Source organism: Podarcis filfolensis (genome assembly GCF_964270895.1).
Source record: "Podarcis filfolensis genome assembly, chromosome: 13".
NCBI lineage: Eukaryota > Metazoa > Chordata > Lepidosauria > Squamata > Lacertidae > Podarcis > Podarcis filfolensis.
The window spans coordinates 25066917-25092737 of record NC_139615.1 but is presented as its reverse complement, the minus strand read 5'-3'; the positions used below and the strand labels follow the sequence as shown (position 1 = coordinate 25092737).

The 25821-nt window shown below is 40.0% G+C and overlaps 2 protein-coding genes across 2 annotated transcripts in view; both read left to right on the top strand.

Annotated features, from left to right (window-relative positions):
- Nucleotides 1-25821, top strand: part of LOC310748627 (vomeronasal type-2 receptor 26-like) — a gene marked incomplete at both ends in the record, with an annotated part of 390828 nt that overhangs the window by 3315 nt on the left and 361692 nt on the right. Inside the window, 2 exons of the mRNA XM_083584478.1 lie at nt 1234-1378; nt 2543-2640. Of these exons, the coding sequence (XP_083440604.1) occupies nt 1234-1378; nt 2543-2640 (243 nt within the window). The remainder of the gene's footprint in view (nt 1-1233; nt 1379-2542; nt 2641-25821) is intronic.
- LOC310748651 (olfactory receptor 10C1-like) lies at nt 6659-7591 on the top strand (the record flags this gene model as incomplete). Its single annotated transcript, XM_083584500.1, has 1 exon — nt 6659-7591. One exon carries the CDS (start codon nt 6659-6661, stop codon nt 7589-7591), a length of 933 nt encoding a protein of 310 aa, XP_083440626.1.

Sequence of the window (25821 nt, the reverse complement as noted above, 5' to 3'; positions counted from 1 at the left end):
CCTTCAAATGTTGTTGGAGAACTTTGTCATATGAAAATCACTGGTGCCATGGAAATCTTGGTGCATGTGATCAATTCAAGAAGATGTGCAGCATCTTATTCAGTTATCTATGAAATGAAGCAAGCAAGCAAGCAAACAAACAAACAAACTGACATTTGATTAATATGATGTGGTCCTCCTTTATCATTGATTTGTATCTGATTAGTGGCAGCTAATTTTAGTCACCCATTTTACACATAAGACTCAAAGGCTGGGAGGTTGGGAAAAGAAAAGAAAGTTCCCAGGTGAGAGCTAGGAGGATCTGTCCCCTTTTGTGAGAAACAAGGGTTAAGATCTACCTCTAAAACAGGTCTTTGTATTTCCCCCCTCTTCTTTCTCTTTTTTGTTTCCCTTTTTAATTGTTTTTATTTAGATTAGCTTTGTTTTTATTGTGCTGTATGTTGGAACTTTTTGCTCTTTTTAAAATACTTTCTCCCTAGCATATTATTTTTCTTTCTTTCACTGCAAAGTGGTACCTGTAGCATTGAAAAAGAGAGTAATGTTAGAAATCTAGGAAGGCACCCCATTAATTAAGTAATTAGGGCCTTCCAATGCTAATACATACACATAGCATGGATTTCTTCCAGGGACACAAAAATGCCAACGTAAGTCAGAGGTTTTCAACATATTTAGGTCCATGGCTCCCTTGAGTATCTACATTCTTTCTGTGGCATGCCTGTGGGGCTCAGGATCCCAGTTATGTCACCCCTTGCTTGCAGAGCAGGCAGCCCCTCACCCCTTTTCAAACACCCTCCCTTGGAATGTGTTCCCTCAACCTCCTCTTCTCTCCCCTCTCCATAGGAGTCCTCTGGGCAGCCACTGCTGCCTTCCCCCACCCCAAAGAGAGGTGCCTCCTCACACTGTCCCACAAGGGCCTGGGAAGCACCCCCTGGCCAGCCCCTGAGGCGCCATTCACCTTGGGAGCTTGTAGCCAGGGCTGCTGCAGCAAACAGTTGTGAAAGCCTTTCAGAGTCAGAGGTACGAGACGGCATCAGAGGAGAGAGGAAAGAGGGATGGAAGCCATGGTTGCCCATGACATGCCTGACCATCATTCAAGGCAGCCCAGGGTGCCATGGCACACTGGTTGAAAACCACTGACATAAGGATAGCATTGTATCAAACTGTTGCACCAGAAACATGCTTGTAAAACATTGCTCTCTTTTGTAAATCCTGAGGTTTTGTCTCTCTATCTAGCTCCATTCGCATTTGAGGAAAGTCCATTTCAACAACAGTTCTGGGGAGGAGATATTTTTAAATGAAAACATGGAATTGTCAATGGGATATGACATTGTTAACATGGTTACTTTCCCAAATAACACTTTCAGGAAAGTGAAAGTTGGTAGGATAAATTCCCAGATTTCCTCAGACCAGCCAGTTAACATTGAGGAACATACTATTACATGGCCCAACAAATTCAACCAGGTTGGTACTCCACATTTAATTACCTTCAGTCTTGCTTCTTCTTTTCCAATCTATGCTAAGTAGCTATGACTGTATGTTAAAAGTTGCTTACATGTTTTTTGTCCAAGAGACCTTTGCGAGCATAATTCAGTGGCTTCTGGGTCTTTAATTTTTGTTTTGTTAAAATCTATTGTACTAATAAGGGAAATAAGGAATTGTTTAATTCTGGAGAATTCTAATAAATTGCCCGCATAGCTGGAGTTTCTCCAATTGTGACATATTGGAAATAAGTTATTGTAAAAATATGGGTCATTGAAGGTTGAAACTGAACTCAGGGAAGGATAAAAAATGAGGAGAATTACAGTAATAATGTAAAATGATCTCAAACTTAGAAATTCTCAGAAATGCTTCTCAAAGAAATGTAATATAGACTTATATAAAATATTCTAAAGATGATATGTAAGTGATAGTGGTAAAAACATTTTTTTTTTGAAAAGAAATAGTTTGAATGCTTTTAATGGCATGGCATGGCAAGCTTTTAATGCATGGGTAGGTAAACTAAGGTCCGGGGGCCGGATCCGGCCCAATCACCTTCTAAATCTGGCCCGCGAACGGTCTGAGAATTAGCGTGTTTTTACATGAGTAGAATGTGTCCTTTTATTTAAAATGCAACTCTGGGTTATTTGTGGGGCATAGGAATTCGTTCATATTTTTTTCCAAAATATAGTCTGGCCCACCATAAGGTCTGAGGGACAGTGGACCACCCCCCTGCTGAAAGTTTGCTGACCCCTGTTTTAATGGCACCAAACCCGCAAACATTTACCCCAATCCAAACAACATGTTAGCAATGCCAATGCCCAGAAGCAGATATCTTCTTTTATTTTTATTTGTTTCTTAAATCCAAAATCTCCAAGTAGGAGATTTGTAAAAACATTGTAAAAACTATTAATAATATCACTGAATTTTTTTCACACTTACAAGCATCACTGAAATTAAAATACAACAAAAACCAGTCAAAATCAATAACTTCAGATGAATTAAATTAAACTGTGTTACCTTGCATTTATGATTAGACATTGCCTCCTTCTATGTGCACTGAAAGATGCCATCCTGGATACCACAAAAAAGTCCGTGATGGAGAACCACCTTGTTGCCATGACTGTTTCCAGTGTCCAGAAGGGACCATTTCAAACCAGACAGGTATGGGATTTTCCCTTATATGTCATCTATTGTTTGGGACTTTCTTTATATAATTCAAATGTATGCTGGGAGCACATCTCATTATCATGGCCTTTTAGATATATATTTTCAAGACCTACCATATTCCTTTGACTGTAATTTTTTTAAGTGTTTTTAATCCTTATTTAAAATTGCTGTAGTCTGTCCTGGGAGCTTATGGTGATGTAAAAATAAGTATTATAACAACAGCAGCAACTGTGCACACTGCTCCCCCACAATCCCCAATGTGGGATCCTGATCCCGGGGCTGAGATTGGGCTGACCTGAACTTAATCTATCCAGAGAGCACGTGCTCCTACCTGAATCTGACCCTGAATCAAATGGGGGGGGGATCAATATTTGTTAAGCATTTCTATAACCCAAGGGTTCGATCATGTGAGGTACAGGGAATCCTTTGAATCTGTATTCCCTGCAAGGTTTTTACAAAGGAATTTCCTGCAAGATTGAATACTGACTCTTCCACTACGTACATACCTGGCCACTAGGCCTCCTTATCTCCCTTTCCCAAGATGTTGTTGCCACCAGTGGCGTAGCGTGGGGGGTGCAGGGGGGGGCCCGGCCGCACCGGGCGCAACATCTGGGGGTTAGGGTTAGGGGGCGCAAATCCACGGGTTAGGGGGTGCAAATTACTTGCCTTGCCCCGGGTGCTGACAACCCACGCTACGCCACTGGTTGCCACAGCAACCGCCTTGGCCTATCAAATACTGCAATGCAGCCTTCACAGCTGGGCCTAGGCTGAGCTTGGGCTATGCTGGCTGTGGCTCCCTGCTTACTTTTCCCCAGCCAGGACTCAGCTCCACCTGCATTACTGACTTCATTTGCAGCCCAGCTTTGGATGATGGAAGGACTGAGCAGTTGCTGTGGTATTGCAACCTTGGATGGACTGTGAGGAGGACTGGAAGGGCGGTATTAGGGGATGGAGAGTTGGGAGTCAATCCTGCAAAATGTGCCTTTGCTTAACTACTCCTTGTGGAAGGAGATGCCTGCAGCTCAACACACTGCCACCTCACAGCAACAGAGTGCTCCAGGTGGTACAACTCACTTGGGGCAAACCAGGGTTCTATCAATCCAACTCAGCCCAAGCCAGAATTGGCACTATTTGTTTTGGAATGTGGGCTTTTCCAAACCCAGTGCACATTATCAACAAATGCAAAAACAATAACCACTACAATAGCAACAGAAGTTTATTTCCTCCCAAAGTCTGCAGGGCTTGGGGCAATTGATATGGCAGAAGGAACTTCAACAAAGGTACCAGGTCCTGCAGAGCTTTTACTTGTTAAGTTGAACAAAATCCTTGTTCCACAAAGAGTATCCAACTATCACCAGTCATTTTTTAAAAAAAAGTTTGCCTAGTTTGCAGATGAAGCCAGAAACAAAATAGGAACTAAGCCATAGGAACTATGTGATGCCTCTGGAAGTTATACAAACCTGTTACACTGAAAGTCTAATTGCTTCCTACAGATGCACGTAAGTGTGAAAAATGTCCGGAACATGAATATCCCAACAAAAATAAGAACAAATGTATTCCAAAAGCCACAAGCTTCCTGCTCTACAATGAATTTTTAGGCATCAGTTTGACTTCTGCTGCACTTTCTCTCGCTCTTATTGCAGCCCTGGTACTTGGAATATTTATTAGACACCAGAATACCCCCATTGTCAAAGCCAACAACCGGGACCTTACCTACCTTCTGCTAATCTCCCTTTTGCTCTGCTTCCTTTGCTCCTTGCTGTTCATTGGACGACCCAGCAAGGTGACCTGCCTTCTTCGACAAGCAGCATTTGGAAACATCTTTTCTCTTGCACTTTCCTGTGTCCTGGCTAAGACCATCATTGTGGTGGTGGCATTCATGGCAACAAGGCCTGGAAGCAAGATGAGGAAATGGGTGGGCAAGAGGCTCTCAAACTACATTATCTTTCTTTGCTCTCTTATTCAAATTGGTATCTGTGCCATTTGGCTAGGTACCTCTCCACCTTTCCCTGATCTTGATATGACTACACAGCCTAAGGAGATTGTTGTAAAATGTAATGAGGGCGCCGGCGCCATGTTTTACACGGTCCTGGGCTACATAGGCTTTCAGGCCAGTATCAGCTTCACAGTGGCCTTCCTAGCCAGGAAACTGCCTGACAGTTTCAATGAAGCCAAGTTTATCACCTTCAGCATGTTGGTCTTCTGCAGTGTCTGGATATCTTTCATTCCAGCCTATCTGAGTACCAAAGGCAAATACATGGTGGCTGTGGAGATCTTTTCTATTCTGGCCTCAGGTGCTGGGTTGCTGGGATGCATATTTGTCCCTAAAATGTACATCATTATTTTGAAGCCAGAAATGAACACTAGGGACCAATTCTTTAAGAAAAAAGAATTTCACTAAACCACAGAGAAGATTATTTTGAAGAGATACCAGCAATGAGCAACAAGTCAGCAAGACATAGCCCAGAAGTGGACTATATATTGTATGTGCTAAGTTGCATAATATCCAGGACACCCTATGTTCCTATCTGAGAATAATAAACTGTGAAAGAACCAACATGTATTTCATTTCATTTTCAGTGCCATACTTCCTGACTATCTGCTTATTGGCTAAATTAACTAAATATTTAACTAAATATTGGATCCAATCTATGACTGGATCCAATAGGGAATATTTGGTACTGTGGAGGGAGACATTCAATGTTCAAATACTATCTCCACTCACATCTACAATATTTTTTATTAGCCTAAAACTACACTGCAGAGATGGAGAAGATACAGAAGGTGACAATTAAATAATTGCATCTTCCTTGGTCATATACCTCATGAGAAATGTACCTGTGAAGGCAGGCCCCTTTAATTCCAGGAACAGGGCCTGCTTTTGCTGAAAACTGAAGCAGATAGAGTGGTATTCAGAGTGGATCCCTATAGTTAATAGACAAGAATAACATGTTCATTAATTTCTGTGGGTTTACTCCAAGTACACCACCATTAATTTAATAAATTCATTTATTATGAACTCTTTTCCTTTCTGAGGAAAATCAAAGGTGTCTAACAATATTATAGTATTAGAGCAGATTAATAACCAACATAAACAAACATTTTAATACAGAATTGCAGGGTGAGGCTGCAATCCTAACCCCATTTAGGATTTTTGTTGTAAAAAAAGGAGGAAGGAGTAAAAGAGGTTGAAGGTGATAATGAGGGTTGAAGAAGAAGAAGAAGAAGAAGAAGAAGAAGAAGAAGAAGAAGAAGAAGAAGAAGAAGAAAGTAAGATACATGGGAACAGGGTTGTAGATTAAATCAGGGGTACAAAAAGGGCTGCAGAATTTGAGGGGATGTCGGCTTCATAATGGGATGCAAGGGGGAAAGTATGCTTAGTAGTTGCAATGTGTGGGAGGAGGAAAGTGCAAGGTGGTTTACATGGACGTGGCATGTGGCAGGTTGTAGAAAATGAGAGGGGCAAGGTGAAGCTGAAAATACAAGTGCAAAACTGAGTTAGAGAATAGAATGGAGAAGCTGGGGCAATATTTTTACTTGGGCAGAGATTTCAGCAAGTAGAATGTTTTGGTAGGGGGTTTTGGCAAGTGAACTAAAGCAGGCAGAGTCCCCTTAGATAACGAATAATGGCCAAACAGAATCCTCAAAGCAGATTTAATTGGAACAATCTATTAATTGTAGCTCTCTCTTTTAAATAACTAAATAAAACAAACCACTGATTTGCCAGCAATATAATTAGTAGGAAAACTAGGCCAACGAATGAAATCCACAAAGGACTTGGCCTCAAGAGTTGAAAAGTAGTTGATAAAATGCCCTGTTTGCAGCACTGATTCTTCTGTTAAAGAGCAAAATTCATAGGTGAGATATTGTTTATTGTGAATTATAGTTTCCTAGCATCTTTAGAATCATTTGAAAAATGCAAATAATTCCATTTCTATATTTTTTCTCATTTATGTCCCCTTCCTTTTCTTCCAAGTCTACTGCATGGACAAAAGATATCAAAGAAAAAACAATGGAAAATAGCACCTCAGTGAATGCATTTATTTTACTGGGTTTTTCTAATGTTTCAGATTTCAAACTCCTTTTCTTTGTAGTGTTCCTGTGCATCTACCTTGTCACTGTATTTGGCAACGTCATCATCATTGTCATCATTAGTGTTGATGCTGCCCTCCACACTCCCATGTACTTCTTCCTCAGGAACTTGTCTTTCCTGGAGATCTGCTATACTTCAGTCACAATCCCCAAGTTGCTTGAGAACATTGTCGCTCTTGACAAAACCATATCTTTACGTGCATGTGCCACTCAAATGTATTTTTTCCTCTTCTTTGGTGCCACTGAGTGCTGTCTGCTAGCCATCATGGCATATGATCGCTACATCGCTATATGCAATCCACTGCGCTACCCGGTAATTATGAGAAAGAGAGCATGTGTCCATTTTGCTGCCTTTTCTTGGGCTTGTGGGTGTCTGGTGGCTGTGGGTCATACCACCTTCATTTTCCACCTGCCCTTCTGTGACTCCAAGGTCATCAACCATTTTTTGTGTGAAATCCAGCCAGTGCTAAAACTAGTGTGTGGGGACACATACTGGAACGAAATCCAAATCATTGTAGCTGCTGCATTTGTAATCCTGATGCCTTTCATGCTGATCCTTATGTCTTATTTCCACAACATTTCTACTATCTTGAGGATGCAATCAGCCCAGAGCCGCCAGAAGGCCTTCTCCACCTGCTCCTCACACCTTGTTGTTGTCTCCTTGTTTTATGGGACGGCCATTTTTATATACATACGCCCCAAATCTAGCTACTCTCTGAATGTGGATAAGCTTCTCTCTCTCTTCTATTCTGTTATTACTCCCATACTGAATCCAATTATCTACAGTCTGAGGAACAAAGAAGTGAAAGGAGCTCTCAGGAAGACAGTGTTGAAACTAATCCCGTCCAACTGATATCCTTGTTTTAAAAGCAGAGAGTTGTCTATGAGACACTGTCAGCCTGTGCAAAAATTAAAGGCTCGTGATAGAGTTCATAACAGTAATTACTATAATATTTAATTGCATGATCATATTATTTCTTTTTATTACTAACTGTGGAACATTAAAATGTACAACAACAATAGTATGGTAACAATAGACCTGCAAGATAATCTGAATCTATATAGCACAATTTTGCTCTGAAGAACAGCTGGCTCTGAAGATGTTCCTTGAGGACAATCTTGGAACCATATGTAAGTAAATTTAAGATTTTCAGAGGAAAAGTGGTGTGTAAATGTGACTAATAGAAAAATATTACAATATTCTTTTGACAGCTATTTCATTTTACTAGCAATTTAGAAAAAATATTTCTTCTCTAACCCCACCTAATACTCACAAGTAGAGGACTAAAGGTACTTTAAGAATATTTCAATTACTATAAAAACCCAAAAGCTGTTTATAGAATCCATTTCCATATGTGGCTGTGTGAATGTTCCCAGATGCAAGAAAGCTATTTCACTGAAAATGTTTTTCTTGAGTTCTCTGAATTTTGATCTCTCACCCTATATAGAACTTTCCATTATACAAAGTATTTGTTTAATTTTGTATCCATGCATTGACTGTTACTATTGGATAGCATCAGTTGTGAATTAACAGGTTCTTGGCTAATAAAGAGTGATGGATAAATTGGAACCACTGAGTTCTTGATCATTGCCATCACATCCGTCCCAAAACATACATATACCACTACTTCAGTGGCTGTTCTACTTCCGCACTTTATTTCAATATAGTCACATTTTTCCATAGATACATTATTCCCTATTTATTTTAAATAATGTTAACATTCATTCAGAGTTTGTGCTCAAGACTGCCTTCAGTCTTTTACAGTCTTGTAACAATGTGGTCTGTGATGAAAATACAGAGTTAAATCTCAGCTTCCCTATACAACCATCAAGCATTATTATTATTTTTAACAGGTGCCAAAAAGAATACAGCGAAAACACCTCATAGATATCCACAGACAATTATAAATGGCCTTTAGTAAGTGTCTGGTTATATTTTTTAAATTATAAAGCTGTTGTGCAGCACAGAGACCTCCAAAAGTAAAAGTTTTTTTAAAAAAATGATTAACTGCCTTATAATTATCACAAATGTGGTGATTGAGGTTTTCTTAATTTCAAAGCTCCAGGGATATCTCGATGCAACTTCCGAATTGTAAATAATAGACAGAATATCAACTGAAAATAATAGTTATTAAGGCCATGACATCTGTTATAAGTGCTCTTTGCCCTTGAAATGCAAGGATGAGCATGAAAGGGCTCCATCAAAATGAGGGTGAATAATGTCAGATCAGATGCTCAGGTCTACAACATGGAGTATAATTTCAGCTGTTTGTACACATAAATGGATGAAAGATTGAGTCATTGACTAAACTGCTGTGATCCAAAATGCTGTTCTTGCTTCTGCTCCTTCTGTTGCTGCCACAGGCTATCAGTTACAACTTCAAGGGGAGCCATGGAGGAGACAAAAATTGCTACTTTGATTATTATAAGCCTAAAAAGCATGTCATTGGGGGAATTTTATCACTGCATGCTAGTTTTTATTCACATGAGAACTTCACGATTATACCCATGTGTTTCAAGAAAAATGTGTTTCAGTAAGTCTGTGCTTTATTTGAATGTAGGGGAAATATGTAAATTCCAAGTCTGATGCCATAGTAACAGCATTGAGAAACTTTTATCTCTTCATACTCCCACACCAAAAGAAGAGTCCTTTGAGATTTTGCTTAAGGGTATGCAAGGAAATGTGATACAGTAACTCTGTACTTTATTAGGTTATGGAGCAATCGGAAGGATTCAAACATGATTGTCACAGTAACAGTGACAAGTAACTAAATCTAAGGGATAATAAGGTGTTGAGAAATAATCTCTTAAATCTACCCTGCCCTGAGATTGGATAGTTCATGCTAACCAGTGTGGAAGAGTGCAGGCACATTGTGATAAATGTACACACTGCAAAGTGACTGATGTCTATGCATCCAGATTGCATTTCAACTCATGTTCATCACATAACTTCCAGGGGAATATTTACCTTTGCTTGTTGCAGCAGCAGCAGCAGCAGCAAAGAGTCCTAGTTCACTTAAAGACTAACATTTATTCTGGCCTAAGTTTTCATGAACTAAAATTCATGTTCTCTTCAGTTGGTTGAACCCAAGGCAGCATATAAAGGCACAGTGGCTTTATGACTGCTCTGTAGCTGAGCAATGATTTTCCTTGAAACTGTTTATTCTTCAGACCCTCAATCCTGACACTGAGGCTGGATCTCAACACATCAAAAAACTATTTCTGGAAAACATGTTTTGAACCTTATAATGGGAAATCACATTGCCAAAAGGCCAAACTCTACATCGCCATATGGTGTCACAGTGGTATAACACATTTAAAATGATTTTTTAAAACTAATGTAGCTGGGTCCTGTGTGTTAGCTTTAAAAAAAAAATGCTTTCAGGCAAAGTAACTGAAAACCATTCTCTTCTAGCTGGCAAGATTTAAGCCAATAGAAAGTTAAGCCAACTGATGTTCAATTTTTGTTTAACCGTACTGTTTTTCTCCTGGATTTCAAAAGCTATAACAATGAACAAATAATCCTGAAATTATTTCCTTTTAGGCCCCTGCTGAAGCGCTTCCAACATGTGTTTGCTATTGTTTTTGCTATTGATGAGATCAACAAGAACCCAAAACTCTTACCCAATGTTACCTTGGGGTTCCACATCTATGACAATTTCAACCTTGAAATGATGAGCTATGATATCATCCTGAGCCTTTTGTCTTCACAAAAAGAAAGTTTCCCTAATTTCAAGTGCAGGAAGAAACCCCAGATTTCAGCAATTGTTGGAGGGCTAAAATCTGACACTTCCATGCAGATAGCCAACGTCTTAGGCCTTTATAAGATTCCCCAGGTGGGAATGTGTGTAGGGGACATTAAATCATATTCGTCCAAGGAAAGCAGGGGGAAACTCTCATTGAATCTGTGTAACGGTTGAAGATCAATACAAACGCCATGTGCTGCTATCTAGACCTGAAAGTTTCAGTGCTCCTTTTTCTTCTTGGCCTTTTTTTTGTTTTCCCCTTTCTCCTTTCTTTTTGTGGAGTGGGTGGGTCTATCAAGTTCTGACAGACTTTAAAAGTTACATTGTATACCAAATATTTGATTTACTTGTTTGTTCAGCATAGACAAGCTGAGTTCCCAGTTGAGTTCTGCATGTCCTCAGATTGAGGGGAAAATAGCCATTTTCTGTTATTTCATATGCACACACTGGTGCTGATGCTGTCCAACAGCAACTTTATGCAGGTGAAAACACCTGAAGCCTTTTTCTGCCACTATTTCTGTGATATGAAATGAATGAGCCTCCCTGCTATAAAGGAAGCAGAGAAACCCTTTTTAGGCTGGGGAAATAAATGTAAGGGCACAGTAGCTGGGTTGAACTATGGTGACTTGATTAATTCCAAGCATAAACAGAACCTGCAGAGGGAAACAATCTTTCTGTTCCACATGGTGTTCCATGCAGATCCTTCTTCCCATCTTTTCCTAGGGGACTGCAAAAACACTCCTTAGGTCAACCAGGAATGCAACCCTGAGAAGCAATGTTGTTTCAGGTGTAGATATGTCCACCAATGTCAAGAGTATTAACTTGATATTACAACTGATGGTGTTACCAGACCATCACCACCATTCTATTCTTCCTTTTGAAAAATTGTCTTTTCAGTCCCAACCCTCTTCTATTTAAAATTTGAGATATGGCAGTGACAAACACTGTCTGAAGGCTTTCAGCTGGAAAACGATATTCATTGAGCCATTCATTCTTCATCTGCATGTCCTCAGAATGAGGGGAAAATAGACATTTTCTGTTATTTCAGAATTGGTCAATATTTATATTTTTTTCCTTGAGAAGTTTTAACATATTGAATGAAGAGAGATGATAATTCAAATATGATGAAGGAGCTGCTGCACGTTAGAGTGGCTTTGAAATAAAAATTTGGATAGAAATTATAATCTTCATGTGAAAAGTAGCAATTTTTAAATTCCACCATACCCTATTGATAATTCAGAAGGCATCACAGCAGAGATTGCTGGAGGAGATGAGTCATTGGCCTCCATTTTTCCATGTTTGCTCTTATCTCTTTACTTAGTGTCTCCCCATTCATACTAAAAAGGAAGATTAGCAGACAAGTAGAAAGATAAAAAGAGAAAGTTAAAAAGGAGTCTGGCAGGTCCTTCTTATCTGCTTTTTCAGAAGAATATTTTTCTGTGAAAAATTCAAACTTATACTAAGAAAGAACCTGTTTTACTGGGACTAGTTCTGTGTGTGGTTAAGCTCTTGTGTCTTTTTCAGAACTGCAAAAAATAAAAATGAAAAAACCCCATTATGTTCTTTCTTACATAGCTCAGTTATAGTTCAGTTCACCCAGCACTAAAGGATAAACCTCAGTTCCCCTTTTTCTACCAAATGGTTCCAAATGAAGTCTCTCAGGATGAAGGAATAGTGCACTTGATAAAATATTTTGGATGGACATGGGTTGGACTCATTGTATCCGATGATGACAATGGGGCTGAGTTTGCACTACGCTTGAAATCAGCGTTCAGTAGGAATTACATCTGCATTGCTTTCGCAGAAAAGGCACCACATGTCGCCTTCAGTGGAGTGGATGAATATGGATATAACTTTCATTATAAAGAAGAGGATTTGTTTGCCCTTAGCGTGACCACAGCCAATGTGATCATTGCATATGGAGACACTTATGCCATGAAGGTTTTTCAGTTAACATTATATCTACATCAACCATTCAAGAAGACACCCTTAGAGAAAGTTTGGATCATTCCAGCTCAGTGGGACTTGACCTCAGCCTTTTTGCTAAAAGAATGGGATTTCAACATCTTCCATGGTTCCTTGTCCATGGCAATCCACAGCAAGGAGGTACCAGGATTCTGGAGCTTTCTCCAGAACTTCAATCCTTACCAGCACCAAAATGACCTTTTTATCCAACAATTCTGGTATGCTATGTTTCAGTGTTCAATTTCAAATTCATTTGCAGCTGAAGCAAATATCAATCTCTGTTCTGGGGAGGAAATGCTGGAGCATCTTCCAAATACTATATTTGAAATGAGTATGTCTGGTGAGAGCTATGCTATCTATAATGCCATCTATGCTATGGCACATTCTTTACATGTCGTGTACTCTTCTAGAAGGGTGTTGATGGGAGAAGCACTCAGATTGGACCTTTGGAGAATGGAACAATGGGAGGTAATGTTAGATGAGATAACCTCAAGTTATTTGCAAAGGTGTGCTGGATCTTGTCTTTGCATTTTACAGATGGGCTAAAAAATTAGACACTCAATTGTGTACTCATGTTATGTTGTGTAGGCTGCCCTGTACACCTTATGAAGCCTTCCATGTATTTTACTGATGCTCTTTTTAGTATACATAACTATTACACAATTGAGACAATCGTGGAACTCAGTAGGACATACTGTGGTACCTCAGGTTATATATGCTTCAGGTTACATACGCTTCAGGTTACAGAACTAATACAGAAATAGTGCTTCAGGTTAAGAACTTTGCTTCAGGATGAGAACAGAAATCGTGCTCCGGCAGCGTGGCGGCAGCAGGAGGCCCCATTAGCTAAAGTGGTGCTTCAGGTTAAGAACAGTTTCAGGTTAAGAAAGGACCTCCGGAACGAATTAAGTACTTAACCCGAGGTACCACTGTACTTTCATTGGTCATCTCTTTTTATTATTCTGCTCCTTCTCCCTCTTCCCTCCTTGTGTTTTGCAAAGCTCTGTGTCTCCATTTTCATTTTATTTCCTGGAAGCAAGAGTCAATGGTGTCGAGCACTAGTGAGGAAGAATACTAGGTTTCACCTGGAAAATGCTAGTAGAGTAGATTTATTCAACACCCAAGGAAAAATGTTGAACTCATTCTAGGGTGTGTGTGTTTTTTAATTAATTGATTTATGAATACACAGTTAAAAAGCAGCACTGAAAAATTGTGTCATCTTTGCAATTTAGGGAAGAACACAACTCATTAATAGTTAGACCATTCCTCCCTGCCATCAAACATGCATTTCGACATGATAACTTAATTATTGTAAGCACTGAAATTTATGCATCGCCTTGCCAGGAACATGCTTGCAAACATTTTCTCTATTTGGTAAATTCTGAAGCTCTGCATTTTCATCTAGCTTCACACTTTTTTGAGAAAAATCTGTTTTAACAACAGTGCTGGAGATGAAATATATTTCAATGAAAACTTGGAATCATCCATTGGATATGATATTCTTAACATGGTTACTTTCCCCAACAATTCTTTCACCAAAGTAAAAGTTGGAACAGTAGTTTCTCATGCTTCCTCAGATCAAAAAGTTTACACGAAGAAACGTGACATTATATGGCCCAACAAATTCAACCTGGTAGGTACTCCAGTGTGTAATACCTTCAGATTTGCATTTTCTTTTCCAATCATCTATCTTTGAAACTTGTCATTTTGTTTTAAAGATTGCTGCACATTTTGTGTAGATGTTCCTTTGAGGGGGAAATTGTTGTATGATCTACCCAGGATCTGGAAGGTTTTCTATGAGTTTTTGGAGATTTGCCTATCATAAATTTTGGCAATTTGGTTAAACCTTTGGTCAACTTCTGAAATTAGGAAAGCTGATGCAATCATATTTAGCATCCTAAGTGGTTCCCTGATATTTTGAGGTCTGTGTAATCATGTAACAGGAAGGGTTAGAGCACTTTTGTTGGAAAACCTGTGAAGTGTACAACTAAACAGAGGCTGCAACACACTTCAGGGTACAATGTCTGCTGATGGTGGAAAAAATATATAGAAGCCTTTCCCACAGCCATTGCTTCACCATTTAATATATTGGGTTGTCTGGAATAACTAAAAATGTCCCCTGGTTTTCTGATAAAGTAGTAGAAGCTAGCCAACGTAATGAATAGAAGAAGTATTTAATAGCTACTGTATTTTTCACTCTATAGGACGCACCGGATGATAAGACGCACCTAGTTGGGGGGGGGAGGAAACAAGAAGAAAAAAATTCTGAACCCCAGAAGCCGGAACAGCAAGAGGGATCTGGCTTCTGGGATAGCCTCTTGCTGTTCTGGCTTCGGGGACAGACTATGAAGCCTCCGCAGGGCAGCGGGGTGAAGTCTGCCCTGCGGAGGCTTTGCGCAGCCATCCCCAAGCTAGAACAGCGAGACGGAGCGCTGCGCAGCGCTCCGTCTCACTGTTCTGACTTCGGGGACAGCCTTTGAAGCCTCCACAAGGCAGTGGGGTGCCTTCACCCCGCTGCCCTCCGGAGGCTTTGCGCAGCCATCCCCAAGCTAGAACAGAGAGATGGAGCGCTGCACAGTGCTCCGTCTCCCTGTACTGGCTTTGGGCTTAGTCGTGCAGCCTGCATTCGCTCCATAAGACGCACACACATTTTCCCTTACTTTTTAGAAGGGAAAGAGTGCGTCCTATAGAGTGAAAAATACAGTATATTAATTAGGGAAGGTGTGATTACATTCCATCTGAAAAATGTGATAGCACTGACTTCAGAATGTATGTGGCAGATGAGTGTCAGCTTACCTTAAAAGATGTGGCATGTGAGTTCCCCGCCCCTTTTTAACAAGAAGAAAAGCTAAAGTGTTGACTAACTCTGCCTCTGTTGCCCTTTGGAATTTGAGGTATTTGAACACAGTGTTTATCATTACCAGTCTTATTTAGTTACCTATTTGGACATTTGGACTGCCTGCATGAATCAATACTTTTGAATTTGGATTGATGGAGTATTCCGCCCATTGGTGATGCCAGTGACAATGTTATTATCATTTTTTTATTTTTCTTATATAGAAAGAAAGAAATTATAGAGAGTATACAAAATGTTAATTCTGTTATAACAGGCACTGGAAACCTCAGATCGGAGGGCTGAATGTGATTCCTGGGGCCTTATTGCAGTTGTTGTCCACCCTCCTATAAAAAATATTGACATGCTTTAATACATTACAACATTCATTCACACCTAGCATTTTCTGCTACATTGGAATTGGTATATTTTACACAAGTCTGTGTTCTATTTTATCATTCACTAATGCAGAAATATACTGTATGTATTTACACATTTCTTTACATAACACACAATAGACATGTACGTCTCAGCCATCAACTGGTATTTATAGATCAATGACTTTCCCTGCATGTTCCCCTCTGAAGTTAATGAATTTAAAGCACCCTTTTAGTCTCTTGCAGCAAAACCAACAAAGAGTCTTGAGATACATTAAAGGCAAAGTGAATGATGTGAATAGGAAATTTTATATCTATACAGTGGTACCTTGGGTTACATATGCTTCAGGTTACATACACTTCAGGTTACAGACTCCGCTAACCCAGAAATATTACCTCGGGTTAAGAACTTTGTTTCAGGATGAGAACAGAAATCGTGCAGTGGCGGCGCAGCCGCAGCACGAGGCCCCATTAGCTAAAGTGGTGCTTCAGGTTAAGAACAGTTTCAAGTTAAGAACGGACCTCCAGAACGAATTAAGTTCTTAACCCGATGTACCACTGTACATGCCAGTGCTTTTATGGGGTGGGTGGATAAACAAAGTTTAAACCATTGAATCAAAATCCAATTATATTGATTTAAACTGCATTCCCTTGTATTTTTTGTTAGACAGTACCACATTCTTTATGCAATGAAAGATGCCATCTTGGATATCACAGAAAAGTCCGTGAAGGAGAACAATCTTGCTGCTATGATTGTTTCAAATGTGCAGACGGGACAATTTCAAACCAAGTGGGTACGTGATTCAAAAATCTCTACATTCTAATTTCTGAAAGAAACTGCATCTAGTATTCTTTTCAAATAGTCATGCCATTCTCCATTATTTCATCTTCTCATTTAATACTCAAGGTGCTATCTGTAACCCACAGGAAAACCAAATAGTGCCCCAGAGTTAGATCTGAAAGCATATCAGGCCAACATATTGCTGAAGCTCAGCAAAACTGGGTTTGGTTTGCGGCTGGATTGGTGAACAGCTGCACTTAGGGTTTCATGATGTGATGAATGTGTGTTATGAATTTCAGGAAACAAATGCATGGATTTTATTTTACTGGTACAAGGTTAGTTAAAATAAACATTTAATTGAGTGGCAGGAACAAGATTTGGAATTTAAGGGACCACAAATTATTTTGTGCATTTTCATCCTATAGGAAATTGCCATTGGGGAAAAAAATAATTACCCTGCACTTCAAAACAGTTTAGTGTCAGATTGACAGTAAAGTATACAACTGGATAACATAGGATATTACCTGTTCAAGGGTAGGATTGCCATATGTCCAGGATCTCCTGGACATGTCTTCTTTTTGGGCACCAGCACACCCATGTAGGTGTATTTTATCATTTTACCCAAAATGTCTGGGTTTATTTATCTCTTTACCTATTTATCTATTTACCTATTTATCGATTAAAATAAATGTGCCAGCTGCCAGCGCTGTCAAGAAAGGAGAATCAGGTGCAGGTGTGAAACTTGGAGAGGGAGGGCGGGGGCACCAGGAAAGCGCACGGGAGTGGGCAGGGCTCAGGGGGGGCATAGTATTGCATGCACGCTTGGAGTGCGCTCAGCCCCCCAGGTCACCTTGTGGGTTATGTCCATTGCAGGCAGGTCACTGATTGCCCGCTCATCCCACCACTGCTGATCACTCGCTCACTAATCCCGCTGCCGCCAATTGCCTCTTGCCCACCCATTCACCCAACCTCCTGCCTCGCATCACGGCCGACCTACAAATGTGTCAGGGTTTTTGCTTTCTATTTTTTAAATATGGCAACCCTATTCAAGGATGATACTTCTACAACAGTTCTGTGCTGGTTTTGATCCATTAATCCGGGGATGGCTCTCTATATGTTGTTGGACTGCAACGTCCATCAGCAGTAACTATATGGTAAATGGTCAGGAATGGTTGAAGCTGTAATTCAGTTAAGAAAACCTGGAAGGCAACAGGCTCCCCCTACCTGCATTAATTCCACCATCCTTGAAAAGTGTTTTACTCATCTGAAAGCACTCTGTTTCGTTTTGGGTTGCTTTCAGACCAAGGAGTCACCAAAAAATAGAAAGCATGCAATCACATGGAGCAGGTTGGCCATATTACATAAGACATTTAAAAGAGGTATGTACCTGTTATTCAGACGGTATATTTATTTCTTACAGATGCAGATAAGTGTGAAAAATGTCCAGAAGATGAACATCCAAACAACAATAAAAACAGATGTATCTCTAAAGTCATAACTTGTCTAGTCTATGATGACATTTTAGGAATCAATTTGGCTTCTGTGGCAGTCTCTTTTGTGCTGTTCACAGCCCTGGTGCTTGGAACCTTCATTAAACACCAGAATACCCCCATTGTCAAAGCCAACAACCGGGACCTTACCTACCTTCTGCTAATCTCCCTTTTGCTCTGCTTCCTTTGCTCCTTGCTGTTCATTGGACGACCCAGCAAGGTGACCTGCCTTCTTCGACAAGCTACCTTTGGAAACATATTCTCTCTTGCACTTTCGTGTGTCCTGGCTAAGACCATCATTGTGGTTGTGGCATTTATGGCCACAAGGCCTGGAAGCAAGATGAGGAAATGGGTGGGCAAAAGGCTATCCAACTATTTTATCCTTTTTGGCTCTCTTGTTCAAGTTGGCATCTGTTCTGTCTGGCTATTCACTTCTCCTCCATTCCCAGACCTTGATATGATCACACAGCCTGAGGAGATTGTGTTGCAATGTAATGAAGGCTCAGATGCTATGTTTTACACGGTCCTGGGCTACATGGGCTTTCAGGCCAGTGTCAGCTTCACAGTGGCCTTCCTAGCCAGGAAACTGCCTGACAGTTTCAATGAAGCTAAGTTTATCACCTTTAGCATGTTGGTCTTCTGCAGTGTCTGGATATCTTTCATTCCAGCCTATCTGAGTACCAAAGGCAAATACATGGTGGCTGTGGAGATCTTCTCCATTCTGGCCTCGAGTGCCGGGTTGCTGGGGTGCATATTTGTCCCTAAAATGTACATCATTATTTTGAAGCCAGAAATGAACACTAGGGACCAATTCTTTAAGAAAAAAGAATTTCATTAGGCTTGTCATATCTTGAAGAGCAAAAAAGGAGAACAGCCTGAGCCACGGCTATCCTGAGCCAGGGAAAGAGGTGTGCGGATGCACAGGGCTGTTGCTCCACCTGTGCACCTCTTTCCCCAGCTCAGGCTGGTAGTGGTTGCAGCATGCAGAACAGCTCCAAGCCCAAGCTCCAAGTCCAAGCCCAAGCTGCCCAAGCCTCCCGAGCCTGAGCCCCAACCCCCCTGACATTTCCTTTAAAATGTAAAAATCCACTTGGAAGGGCCTGTTGGACATGTCCACGTTTTCCTGGACACATTGCAACCCTAATTTTATTGAACCATCAAGAGAATTATTTTGCAGTGATTTCAGTTGCTTCCAGCAATGAGCAGCAAGTCAGCAAGACCAGAAGTGGACTATATAATGCTTTTGCTGAGCCTTATAACCTCCTATGTGCTTATCTGAGAATAATTAGCTGTTCAGAATAAAAACTGTGTGAGCAGCAAAATGCTTTTCATTTCATTTTCAGTGCCATACTTCCTGACTATCTGCTTAATTGACAATTTATGTCTCATTAAATGGAATGTATGATTGGAACCAACGGGCCTTTGAAGTGAAAGGTACTGAGGAGGGGAGATATTCAATGTTAAAATACAATCTCCACCCACATCTATGATATTGTTGGATCTCATTTTATATCAGCCTAAAACCACACTGTAGAGATGGAGAAGATACAGGAGATGACAATTAAATGGTTACATCTTCCTTGGTCATCTACCTTATGAGAAAAGTGCTTGTGAAGGCAGGCCCCTTTAATTTCAGGAATAGGGACTGCTTTTGCAGAAAACTGAAGCAGATAGGGTGGTATTCAATACTAGTTCTAATCAGAGTGGACCCCTTAAGTTAATAGACAAGACGAACATATTCATTCATTTCCATGGGTTTACTCTGAGTACACTACCATTAATTTAATTAATTCATTTCTTATGTTTAACACTATTATCCTATTAGAGCAGATTTATAACCAATGTCGACAAACATTGCAATACAGGATTGCACGTTGAAACTTCAATTGCAACCCCACTTACCTAAGAGTGAGCCACACTAAATCCAATTGTACTTCTTAGAAGACATTATGATTATTACTATTACTATTACTGTTATTATTAATACTCCACCCATCTGCTTGGGTTTCCCCATCCACTCTGGGTGACTTACAACATATATAAAACATAGTAAAATATCAAACCTAAAAAAAATCGCAATACAGGGGTGCCTTCAGATGTCTTCTAAAAGTTATGTAGTTCTTTATCTCCTTGACATCTGAAGGGATGCTCCATAGGGAGGGCACCAGTACTGAGTAGGCCTTAGGAGTCCACTTTTAGGAGTCTGCTGAAAATCTCTTTAAATTCATTTTTAGAAACCCAAAAAAACAAGGGTGACAGGAGGGGAGGGCATCAACCAGGTGCTAGCATTGGCTGAGCAGAAGAAGGCAGAGGCTATAGAGGAAACATAAGGGAATAGCGCTGTCTTTTCACTCAGAATCAGGCTTCACCTCCGTAGGTGAGAGTAGGATGCCTACCATGTTTTCACCTTCAAAAGCTTGTTGGGACATCTGTGTTATTTCTCTCAATTTCTGAATGCCTGTTTGGCTCCTGAACTCTTGTCTCTACTCCTTTATCTGCTGCTGAACCTATACAGTGGTACCTTGGTTCTCAAACTTATTCTGTTCCAGAAGTCTATAAACTCCCAAAACTGTTCGAAAACCAAGGTGTGGCTTCCGATTGGCTGCAGGAGCTTCCGGCACTCAATCAGAAACTGCGTTGGATGTTCGGCTTCCAAAAAACATTGACAAATTGGAACACTTACTTCCGGGTTTGCGGCGTTCAGTAGCCAATTTGTTTGGGAGCCAAGCCATTCAGGAACCAAGGTACCTCTGTACTGTTGAGCCTATACAGCTACTTGCCTGAATAAATATCTATTTTACTCATAAGTAAAGTATTCTGTTGTTATATTTTGAGACAAAGAGTATGGAGAGACAATGAAAGGGGAAAAGTGGTGTTTGAAAGCAACAGGAGACATCTGAATAGATTGGGAAGAAAACATTGGGTTAATCTTTGGGTTGTTTGGTTTTTTGAAAAGATAACCTATATTTGCTTGCCTAGATACTATTTTCTCATCATTAAAACACATGAATACATTTAATTCTCACTAGGCTAAATTGTTCAAAACCCAAGAGACATGCATTCTTGGAGATACTAATCCTACTAATAAGAATTGATATAGCAGCCAGTGCTCAGTGCTTTGGAATAAAAGGACACTGCTTATGATGATATCTCCTATAGTTTATTTCATTGTATGTTGTAAACAACTATTATAACATATCTGGATTCATTTACAATAGTCCTTGTTTATGAATTTGTTTTTTGACAATAGACACAAAGGTCAAAAACAGACCCAGAACTCCAAGTGACAATTTTAAGCCTGTATAGTAAGTCTGTTGCATTTTTGGTTTCAGTGTGTTAATTTGGTATGCAGTGACTCAGATCTGGGATTTAATTTCATTTTTATCATTATTGCTATTGTCCCCCCCCCTCCACCAATATGTTTGTCCTTCATAGTCCAGTGAGATGGACTTATTTATTTATTCATAAATAATAAAATTAATCTAAATGTATCAGTAAATGTTAGGCATTCAAATTGCCTAAGGCTAAGAAACTCAGGATGCAGTCCAGCCAAAATAAGTGTATGGTTAACTTCCTCCTATTGAAATCTATGAGCCAAGGAGAAGAATTATATTGTAATATATCCTGGGATGAGTGGGGCTAGAATCCAGCACTTGTCTGGCTGAGCTGAGGGGTTCCTAGCATAGCAAGGCTATGACGGCATAACTCCCCATTCCTGGCTTAGCTGGAGATACACTGCTGTATCTACCCCACCCCAGCTCGGCTGGAATCTAGCCAGGTGAGCCAAGCCCAGCAGATCTTAAATCAGCATAAACAGTGAAAAGGGTCATTCCAGGGCATTCCAGGACCAGTGAGGAGGATGTGGCTAAATCCCAGGCCAGCTTGATCACATGACTTGGCAACCCTGCAAAAGTTAAGCCGGCAAATAGGGTGGTGTAACTTAAGCCCATCTCCTGCACTGAGTTTGGATCTGGTGAAACCTTCACCAGTTTAACTTATGCCTGGCTTACTTTATGTCAGTTTCTTGTGCATAGGATTGTTCCTAAAGACAACTTTAGTTTGATTATGTCACCTCAAATATTTTGTTTTAATTGCAACACATCACTTCTCCTAATAATAATATTCTGGTGTCTCAATAAACTTGCTTAGAATTCTATGCAGAATTCTATGCAGGTTTACTTGCAAAGTCCTATTCAGTTCAATGCACATGCCTTGAACATGCACTGGATTGCAGCCTGAGAATATTATTAATACCAAACAAACCTGTCAACAATTCAACAAAAGTATCTTTGGACAGATTCTTTCTCCTTGACTTTCAATTTACTTGCATAGAATTTCAGGTACAGTTTTTGTATCCCAGCCTTCAGTTATTGGGGAGGAGATGGAAATGGAAATGCTTCTTGCCAAAGAAGATACAATAATACTGAAGTGCTACTGAAGAGTTTATTAATTTATTTTATTACAATTGTATACCCACTTTCGAAAAGAATTGTATTCCCACTTTCAAAAATAATTTCCGAAACTGTATTAATATTTTGCACTAGGTGGAAGCTGTCTTATATGGAGTCATATGGTCCATGTAGCTTAGTATTATATACACTGCCAGTCAGTGGCTACTTAGGTTTCAGACAGGATTCTTTTCCAGCACCACCTGGAGAGATCAGGAATTGAACCTGGGGCCTTCTGCATGCAAAACAGATGCTCTACCATTGTGCAATGACTTCTCATAGAAATGTCACATCCAGAAATGTTGTTTTCAATTGTAAAAAAGAAATCTTTAACTGTTTTATCCACGCAAAAACCCAAACAAACCCTATGAAATTTTGCACTTTCCAAAATTCTGCTGGAACATTTTGTCTAGAAATTGGTTCTATAATTCTATGATTGCAGCATCTGTTCCAACTTTATATTATTTCCAGTTTTCAAATTCATATTTTCAATAGTTTATCCATACCCACGCCCTTTCTGTGTTTGTGTACAGGCTTGCACCTTAATGAGAGGAGAAGATGGGGACAAAGCCAAGAGTGTCTTGCATAGTTTGGTGATATTTACTGGGATTTTTCAAAAATAAGAAGACATGACATTGCAATACTGTTTGTTTGTTTGTTCGTTTGTTTCTTGTAGATGCAAGAATACTGGTTTGTGGAACCTCTGAACCATACCATAGTGACAACGTTCATTATTCTGGGCTTCCCTAATACTCGGAAGGTGGAAATTGCCCTCTTTTTTCTCTTCCTTGCTATGTACCTTCTTACAATGACTGGCAACATAATCATAATCATAGCAGTTAAGACAGACAGCCACCTTCAAACCCGCATGTACTTCTTCCTGGGAAACCTCTCTTTCTTGGACATTGGCTATACATCTTCAACAGTCCCTAAGCTGCTGTCCATCTTGTTGATGGGGGTGCACACAATTTCCTTTGCTGCCTGTTTGCTACAGTCCTACTTCTTTTTTCTTGGGACAGCTGAGTGCTTCCTCCTTGCAGTGATGGCCTATGACCGATATGTGGCCATATGCTATCCGCTCAGATATTCAACAATCATGAATAAAAGAGTGTGTGTGTTTCTCGTGGTTGCCTGCTGGGCAGGAGGCTGTCTGGCCCCTATGGTAGCTGCCATAGTGGTGGTAAATTTACCCTTTTGTGGCCCCAATGTGATAAACCATTTCTTTTGTGATATTCCACCATTACTAAAACTGGCTTGCGTAGACACATCTCTTACACAGAAGATTGTATTCTTCCTTTCTGCTATGGTGATTCTGAGCACGTTCCTGTCCACTGTTGTCTCCTATATATACATTAGTATAACCATATTGAGAATACCTTCCTCACATGGGCGCCGCAAGGCTTTCTCCACTTGTGCCTCCCATCTTACTGTCGTTTCTTTATATTATGGGACAGTGATCTTCATGTATGTAAGTCCAACTACCCGTTCATCTTTTGACCTGAACAAAATCATAGCTGTGGTGTACAGTGTAGTTACTCCAATGCTCAACCCTATGATCTACATGTTGAGGAATAAGGATATGAAAGCAGCATTGAAAAAAATAATCCTCAAAGTGCAGATTGCTAAGAAGTTTGATTTCCCAGGGGAATTCAGTCGCTGAGAAAATTATGTCTGCAACGATGAAAATGGAACATCATATGTACCGGACGGGTGGATTTGCAACCAGAGATGGGCATATTAGTCTATTTCTGCTCCATGTAACTTTAGCAAGTGTGTGATCCAACCCATCTCATTGCCACATCGGTCTACAGCTTCTTTTTAATCCAAATAGAAATATCCAATAAAATATGTTTGCATTCAGATTTTCACAACAAAATATTTTTTAAAAAAAAAAAATTCTCTCAAAACATGCATGTTATTTGTTGTTTGAGCAGAGAACTGTGTCAAAACATATGGGAAGTATGAACACTGGTAATCATCATCATATTCAAACTGAAGTGAACAGGGCAGAGCGAACTGAAAAGTAGCTCCCAAGTATTAAGAATCATTGACTTGTTCTCCAACATGCCCATAACAAAATAATTAATAGTGGAATATGCAATTATCAATTTTCTTGGCCATTTTTTCTTGTGCCTCATCCTTATCCGATGCAATAAATAAAGGGGGTGTACAAGTAACTTCCTCTAAGCTACTTCAAGTCTTGCTCTGAGCTTCCAAACTGAAATGGAGCTGATTTTATGAATGTTATTAATGATGTATAAAGTATATTAATTTGCTTTATTTTTCATTTTTAAATTATTCTTTTTTTATAAGCATTAGGCACTCTTCTACTTTATATACCTTTGCACTTTCACACCCACCCACATGCATATTTCTACTGCTTACTAGGAAGTATAGGGGATGGGGAGAGGTGGAAAAGGGGTTATTAGCAAGCTTGTGTTTGCTTGGAAACCAACCAAATTTCAATGCACAACTGTATGGGAATGGTAGCTGGGTACTAGAACACACTCTCAATTCACATTAGAAGAAGCCCTCTTAGCAAGCCAGAGTCCCATGTAAACAGTGCGCCCCAGACTATATCCAGCATACTTTGATATATACCAAAGGGGGTCCTTCACAAACAAATCAGTATCAAAAATTTCCCCAAAAATAGAAAACAAGTAGGAGCAGGTATGTAGCTTGTGTTAGTTTCTGTTTCCTCACTGAGCAGCTGCTTGCAGTCACAGAACTGTTTACATTCCACAGTCAAGATACTGTTGGATTCTCACGGGAAAGGGAGATGGGATGTGACGTTACTGGTTTCCTGTTTCCTTTGTTCTTTCGCTTTTCTTTGTTCAGTTGCTCTCTGCTTCTCACAGAGAGGAGATGTATATTTCTTTGCTCTCTGCATAGCTTAGTAATAAAGTATAGCAATGTAGCCCATACCTGCCTCATCCTTCCATTGTGGACCTTGTTGTTTTAATGCTCTGCTGGGCTCAAAGGAAGATAGATAGATAGATAGATAGATAGATAGATTCTTTATTGTCATTACACACGTGCAACATTGCACAAGTGCAACGAAATTGGATGCCATCCCTTAAAAACAACAAAAGCAAAACAACAACAACAACCCACAAACCACATTCCAGCCACACCCACACCCACACCCATCAATCTCCCAAGTCACACTCCCAAGATGAGCCATATCAGCTCGGATGACTGGAGCTGAAATTCTAATAGCTTGCAGGTGCTTCTGGAAACATATCTGACCCTTGAGGGACAGGTAACCTTAATGGCTAGGAAGGCCTATGCCTGGGTTTGGTTGATGTGATAACTGTGGTCATTTCTGGATAAAGATAGGCTAGCCATGGTTATTCATGCAGTGCCAACCTCCAAGCTTACAATTGCAATGCATTCTACATGGGACTGCCTTTGAAGATAGTCTGGAAATTGTAGCTTTTGCA